Source organism: Mycteria americana, chromosome 18 (assembly GCF_035582795.1).
Source record: "Mycteria americana isolate JAX WOST 10 ecotype Jacksonville Zoo and Gardens chromosome 18, USCA_MyAme_1.0, whole genome shotgun sequence".
Taxonomy (NCBI): domain Eukaryota; kingdom Metazoa; phylum Chordata; class Aves; order Ciconiiformes; family Ciconiidae; genus Mycteria; species Mycteria americana.
Window position 1 is genome coordinate 9,777,759 of NC_134382.1, and position 7,103 is coordinate 9,784,861.

The 7,103-nt window shown below is 40.5% G+C and overlaps 1 protein-coding gene across 6 annotated transcripts in view; it reads right to left on the reverse strand.

Moving 5' to 3' along the window:
* Positions 1–7,103, reverse strand: part of PANK4 (pantothenate kinase 4 (inactive)) — a 34,547-nt gene that overhangs the window by 27,022 nt on the left and 422 nt on the right. For 4 of the 6 annotated variants that reach the window (XR_012778371.1, XM_075520877.1, XM_075520876.1 and 1 more), the window contains exons 2-4: positions 3,869–3,951; positions 2,805–3,013; positions 476–659 (exon numbers count right to left, since the gene is read on the reverse strand). Coding sequence is in view for 5 of the 6 variants with exons in the window: in XM_075520877.1 (XP_075376992.1) it covers positions 476–659; positions 2,805–3,013; positions 3,869–3,951 (476 nt within the window). In the remaining variant the exon portion in view is untranslated. Of the gene's footprint in view, positions 1–475; positions 660–2,804; positions 3,014–3,868; positions 3,952–6,447; positions 6,574–6,640; positions 7,025–7,103 lie in introns of those variants that run through there. The other 2 variants (XM_075520878.1, XM_075520875.1) reach the window with 2 other exon arrangements.

A 7,103-nucleotide genomic window follows, 5' to 3' on the forward strand; every position in this document is an offset into this window, starting at 1 on the left:
GGGTTTTTTTGAACAGTGGAATTAGTGTAGGCGGAACTATTTAATTGTGTAAATATCAGGTGACAAGTTCTCCAGAGGTACATGTTCCACCTACTTATACCACAAGCAGTTTCTGAAATCTTTGTATTTAATTCTTGGCCAATAATCCTAAATATAGACATTAAATTTCGTCCCCCTCAACAGAGTATCAAAACAAACAAACAAATATTAAAAATCACTCTGATCTGACAGCCTTTGTCCTCATCAGTTAATATAACACCTTCTCTAAACACCAAATTAAACGTGATTAAAAAAACTATGGTAGTGAACGGAAAAGCATTCATAACTCAGTAAGAAATTGAAATTTTAAAAAAATCATTATTTTCTTTCTAAATTTTTTGTTACCCAAGAAGAAACAACTACAAATCTAAAACAGTAAGATGTTTCAGATCACCTTTATCAAATTCTACAGTAAAACATTTTAGCAACCACTCACCTTCACTATAGAAACACCAGAGCCAATATTCACCAGTAAATAAGGGAAAATATTTGGGTGGTTTGTCTGAAATCGGAATTCTGTATCTGAATCTTTCTGGTATGCAAACACTTCATGGGGTATGTTCCTTAGCACGAAGTTGCATCCTTTAATTAGGCAGGTCATTACATCTTCTTTATCTACTCTGAGGGGAACGGGGAGGAAAAAAACCCTTATGTAAATTCCACAGTCCTATTGATAAGCAAGGATGCTTTTAGAACAGTAGTTTTTAAAGACTCTACAAACAGGAGATAGTAACCCACACCACATGGCAAAAGTCCAGATCTCTTAAAACATCTGTGTATGTTCTCATGTTCATCTTCCATGCCAGAACACACAGTCTGAAGTTAGACTGTAGTTACACAGTAACTTTAATCTTACATTAATCATGCTGTCATTAAAAACAATCCTGCTCCCCTGTTTGCTTGTTTACACCGCCTCTTTAGTGCCCTAGTGCTAGCACAAGTACATGCGCACCCGTGCAATAAAGTAGGTCAGGAAACTTATCTGGAAATTAACTTAAAACAATTTCCTAACACGGAATAATTTTCTATTGCTCTTCCCTTCCTCCCCAAACAAGGAAAAAAGGCCCCCCTCAACATTTCAGCACTCATTTATGACAGATTAAAGTGGCTGCGAGGAGCCTACTACTGCGATTACCAAACACAGGAAAAAAAGACTTCTCACAAGAATAATAGGATTCACAACAGTATATATCCTGATTATGGAGTCTAGGAACATGATACATAATTTAGATAAGATGAACGATGCAGTTAAGTCAGCTAACACTTACTGACTTCTGTGAACTTCTGTATCTTATGTACTGTTACTGATTTATGCTAAATTTCTTACATGAAATATGCTAAATTTCTTACATGAAATATCATAAGCCTTGTTGAAAACACATAAACAAAGCACAAATATGCTTCTCAGTTAATACAGAATGTTTTATGTTTGTCAAGATGGAGAAGGTGCTGCTTTCTGGGCCTGTGGACCCATTAAGTATGTCATTACCAAATAAAAAACAAAGAAACACAAGCCACATAAGAAAAGGGGGGAATTGCCTCCTTGTCTTGATTAATTGGTACTTAGGAACAGCCAATAAGGTACTGGTGTAGGCTGGTTTGAAAAAAAGTTAACAGAATCCTACCTACCAGAAGACGACAGTTATTTGAAAAAGTAGTATAAAAGAAGATGAACACAGTACCTCAGAAACTGAAGCATGTACTGTGTAGAATTACAGCATGAGAAGTGCCTTGAAGTTCTCCCCAGTAACATCAGGTAATGCTTTACATTGGTGTAAATTAATGATATTTTTATCTATACTCACAGCAGCTTTTTAGCACACGGTGTTTGATAAAGATGTTTGAGTGGTAAGTTCATGAGGCTGTAAATTCATGAGACTGTCCTTTAGTCTCCTGCAAGCCCATGCTTCTGCATGAAGTTTTGGTAGGAGCTATGCAGTAAGTTACTATATCATATTAATTACTCACTTCTGAGCATGCACACAAAAATGTTAGAAGCTTTTGGAACTCTAACTTGAGAACCTAGGCAACTATAGAGATTAGGTACATCCAGGAAAAAAAGTGTTTGCTGACAATTTTGCCTTTTAATAATAAAGTTGTCTTGTGAATTTCATCCTTAGACTTTAAGTAGAAAGGCTGACACACTTGAACACACCTCATCACAGTAACTGATCAAAGATTCTCAATTAAAATGCTTGTTAGTAATGAATTTACTAACTACTTACTACTTTATTTCAAATATTATTTCATCTTATATACAACTGTAGGTTTTGTATATTTGGATCTCTACTCCAGTAGAGTTCAACAGTATATCCAAAGCATGCTACTGATAGCTAGGATACATCACTGAAATGCTGCTACTTGTGAGGTAAAAAATAAAAACCGTTACCATAATCATGATGGAGACTAATTTAAGTTAAAAATGGAGTAGGTGCAAGTTGGATCCTTTATAGGAAAAAGCTGTGATAGTACCCTGCTTTCTTCTTGTTACTGTCTTTCTCCTGAGCCCTGTGCTCCTGCCTGTTGGCTCTATTCCCGCACCTCTGCCATGCCGGTTAACGATACAGTTATCTTTTTGCAGCTTATGTTCACTAACAAGTCCATTCAGCCTGGTCTGACCAAGATACATAGGCATGTTCTATTGCTTCACTCTTGCGCTGTAGATGGCTTTTGAGGGCAGACGGGCAAAGTGGAAAGTTAGCCTACTAAAATCTCATCAAAGAAGAAATACAATCCTACAACTAAGTTTAAACAGTTCCACTTACTTCAACCCCAATTTCTTCTCAATAAGATCTTTGAATTTATAGGCACCACCACCTGTAGCTTTGATGACTTTTGTCTCTGTATTGACAAGATGGTCTTTGATGAAATCTAGGCAGGTTTCAATATAAGTGTTTTCAAATTTAATGAAGTGAAGTCGAGCTGTAATCTCCTCCTGAACCGATATTTCATACAAAGGTTCATTTTCTATGTCCTTTAAAAGAGAAAAGAATTTCTTGTAGATCATTCAAAATCCTTCCTCAAGCAACAAGGTTATATGCTAAACTACTGAACATCAATATCTGTGCTTCCTTTGCCTTGAAACTGTGTTAATGCTGTTAAAAAACATAACATCCCAAGCTACTTTCAAAGAAGAATATAGTCTCAACAGATCTTAATACTCCTTAAGCTGAGAATATAATCAATTCTCCCATGCATTAGACATGCATGAAATATCTCTGTATGAGAAGTTATGTTTACATGGGACTACGGGTTTTTTACAAAAGTACCATACTTATCTGTCTAGAAAATAACTATTTCAAATGCTAACTGGCAATTCAAGCACTTCCAAGAAGGCAAGGAACGCAACTGAGTTTGCCTGTGCGTGGGCTGCACACCTCTGAAGCCCTGCAATCAGTCTTTGAGTAAAGAGAACATGTATGATGTATTGTCATGTGAATTTAGATCTAGAGCTATACTGAGCTTGCAAAGCAAAAGTAATTGCCAAACCCATGCTAACGGCTAATTTCCCCTGGAATATAGCAAAGGGTTATTAACAGGAGCCACACGCTCATCTGAGCTGCAGTACAAATGCTTAGGGATGGCTGTAAGTGTCAGTACATACTAGAATGTGTGTTTAAAATAACTATTTCAGTTGTGACAACTAACTTCAGATTAACAGACGTTACAGAAGGTCATACTTCTGAAGAAAGTTCTAGATAAAGTTTTATATAGAACAAGTTACTAGATGGGTTTCAGATGAAATCTCTATTCTACCATGAGAAGCCAGTCCAGTACGTCACTCCCAGGAGTCAATTGCATGCAATTGCTCAACGATAACAATTCTTACCTTTCCAGAATGATCAAAGGATCTCACTCGTGCCACTTTGTGCTGCACAGTTGAATAATAAGCCAACTTGGTTAATGAACCACCTGTTAATAAACAGATGACAAGTTATGATTAATGCCTCACCTTAGAGCAAACAACGTAACTTATGTTTATGTATGCTTTACCTAAGAGTTCTTGGTTTTTAAGATCTCCTCAGCCAAAGTCAGATATAATTAAGCTAAATGCATAATGCAGTGAGCCAAAGAACCTTTGTCTGGAAACTGATTTGGCATGGTTAACTCCAAATGCACTACTCATGGGAAAAGCTCCACAAGCTGAGCTTATGCTCAACTGATGTGGGGATGACTGAAGATGAGCAGAAATAAGTGGAAGTTCTTAATTGGCTGGGCTAGCACGTATATCACTGTTATTTATCTTTTTTGAAAACTCATTACAGAAACCCCCAAATCTGTTGCTTATAAGAGAATTTTATGAGTAGGTTTGCCACAGTTGAGCAATGCATGCCATATGCACAAACAAAAAGTGTTTCTTCAGGAACACTTAAGTAAATACTCTTAACCTGCTTCCAAGGACAAGCTACAAATTCATAGGTGGTTAGAAGATGACTCTATGCACTGAGTAATTATTTTGCAAGATTATTCTTTGGGTTAAAGAACACTTAGAATGATGTTACTCAAGCATACCAGTTAGTGATATTACCAACATGCAAGTCTGAGCAGACCAGCCCCATCACACTCTTCTTTTGAGGCCTTGACTCTGCTTACATTAAGACAATAAAACTTTCAACTCTCATATTGAAACAGGGCAAGTGGTGAAGTTCTATCTGTGCTGTCTTTGCATCTGACCTGCCAAAGGGAATTTATGAAGTTAGCCTGAGTAACTTCACTAATTGATTTTCCTTAGGACAAAAGAGTACCTGCTAGTGCTTCTGATACCTCTGGTATCTTAATCAAGTAGATATTTGAGCCTGAAAGTAGGAGGCTGTCAAAGCCTGCTTATTTTTGTTAAAATAAGCTTTTAATTTTCTTCTCCCCTTCAGAAAGAAAAATGCCTCTTCAACTACTCCTGAGTATCAGGATCTGATTAAGGTATCAGTTTGCTTCATAAACCTCTAAGCTGCTTCAGCCGTTGGAGAAAAACTCTTAATTTTAACTCTGCATTAAAAGTACCCTGGGCTGCAGACCATAACCACCCTTATCGGTACAGAAAGTCAGTTGTAACTGCATCCATGCTCTCAGAACAGGAGCACAAGGTAGTCAGGCAGTCCATATCTCAGTGCTAGAGGCCTAACGTGTAGCTGAATTTAAGTCTGCATGCATTACTTGCCTCTTGCCAAAGATTTGGCATGTTACCCCTTTCAGCAAGCTTACTATGCATCTCATAGAACATGCTGCACACAAGATGGGAAGTAATTATGACCAACTGCTAGGTTAAAATTCAAGTCCCAACAGTAAATAAAAGCTTAGCAATGTTAGATCATAACATAATGGCTAAATTCAGTGGCCCTACACTCTGCTGCCTTATAAACAAGTGTAATCAAGAAATGCAGCATGGGCAAGGAAAAAATAATCAGCTAGTACTTATAGCTTTGCCTTTATAACAGTACTCTCATCTCTTCCATAGTGCTCAAATAAACCAGAAAATTTTTGCAACCTGTAGGAGAAAAACAGGTGGCTTTCTCCAGCAAAATTCAAGTGAGGTCAACTTAGAGCGATCACTGACAGACACGTACAGTAACAAAAGCAATAAAACTTTCCTGACCTCAGATCTTATTTCAGTGTACTAGCCAATGCTTTAAAGTTTCTGGTAAACAAAATCCAAACTCTGTTCTGCTAGCTCATTGCTTAAAGGTGAAGTTTTTCTTAGCTTTTGGTTTTGTTAAAAAAACCTAAACTCAATAGCTCTGTGCTATGAGGAAAAGCTTCCTTCCAAACCTCTAGGTAGAAGAATTGCGAAGCTTGTGTTGGAATGTCATACTGCTTGTACAACACTGATAGCGATACAGGTGCTTCAGCAATTAATTTATTACCAGATAAATGGTATGTAAAGTTATGCTTTATACATTCTGCCCTTCCTCTCCCAGTTTTTAAAGACTTAAATCTATTCAGAACACCAGCTGAGACATGTAACTAGGCTTTATAATTAATCCCACAACTCTAATTCCACTCTGACCCACAGAAAGGACCAATTCCAGCTGTTACTTTAACAAGCATAAAACAAGTAGCTTCTGAAGGAGTTAAGTAGACTTGTGATATGACAAGATTGTATATTATGATGCGTATATTCGTCCCACTACACAGTAAGTCTACAGCACCCAGAGCAGCGTTAACCAGAGGACTAATGGAGGCTGGCACCTGTACCACATGGTACTGTGGCTGAAGAACACTTTTGTTCTGGCTTCCCTACTAAATAGTTCCACTGACCTAGTAACTACAAAACAGTAGCAAACTGTGTGAACTGGCACTTCTGGTTTTGCAGATCTCCACAGAATGAATGCTAATCCCTGCACAGGTGACACTATTGCTAATAGGCTTAGCTCAGCTGTGTCCCAGCATGGCCCCCCACACCAGCACAATTACCTGCTGGGGAGCTGTGGTGCTCAGGTGTCACTTTGATGTGCATTACTCTATCTGTCCCTTGGTGCAGGCTGTTGTACACCTAGGAATGTTATGTTCTCAGGCTTATACATAGGACATGGGGTGTTTCTGGGGGTGACAGAGGAAGCAAGTGCAGCAGCTACTGTTACAGGCCCCCAGCCCGTGCCAAACCCACTCATCTCTGCAGCCACCTTGCTTTGCCAGGGCAGGTGGAACAGCAGCTTTCCCCAGCCCTCCTTCTTCAAGGTCCGTTTCGGGAGCATGGAGGAGCGCACGCAGCGCCCTGCTCGCCGCGGCCAGGTACGAGGGTCGGTGGGGGGGATCGGCAGCGCTGCTCCCAGTCGGGCCTAGGGCAGCCGGCGCATCGTCCTCTCGCCCGAGGTCGCTGCGCAGCTCCGGGGAGGCACGGCCGCCGCCCCCAGGCCCCGCTGTGGGGGGGCGCGGGCCCCGTCCCCCTTCGGGCAGGACAGCCCGCTACCCCCTCCGGGCCGCCGCCTCGGCCCGCCGGGGTTGCCTCTCCCTGCTTCGCCGCCAAGGACAGCCCCGAGCCGTCCCTAACCCGGTTCCCTCCGCGGCCCGCTAGCAGCCGCGGACGGCAGGCTGGGGCTTGTAGTGCCGTTCCCGGCCTCCGCCTCGCC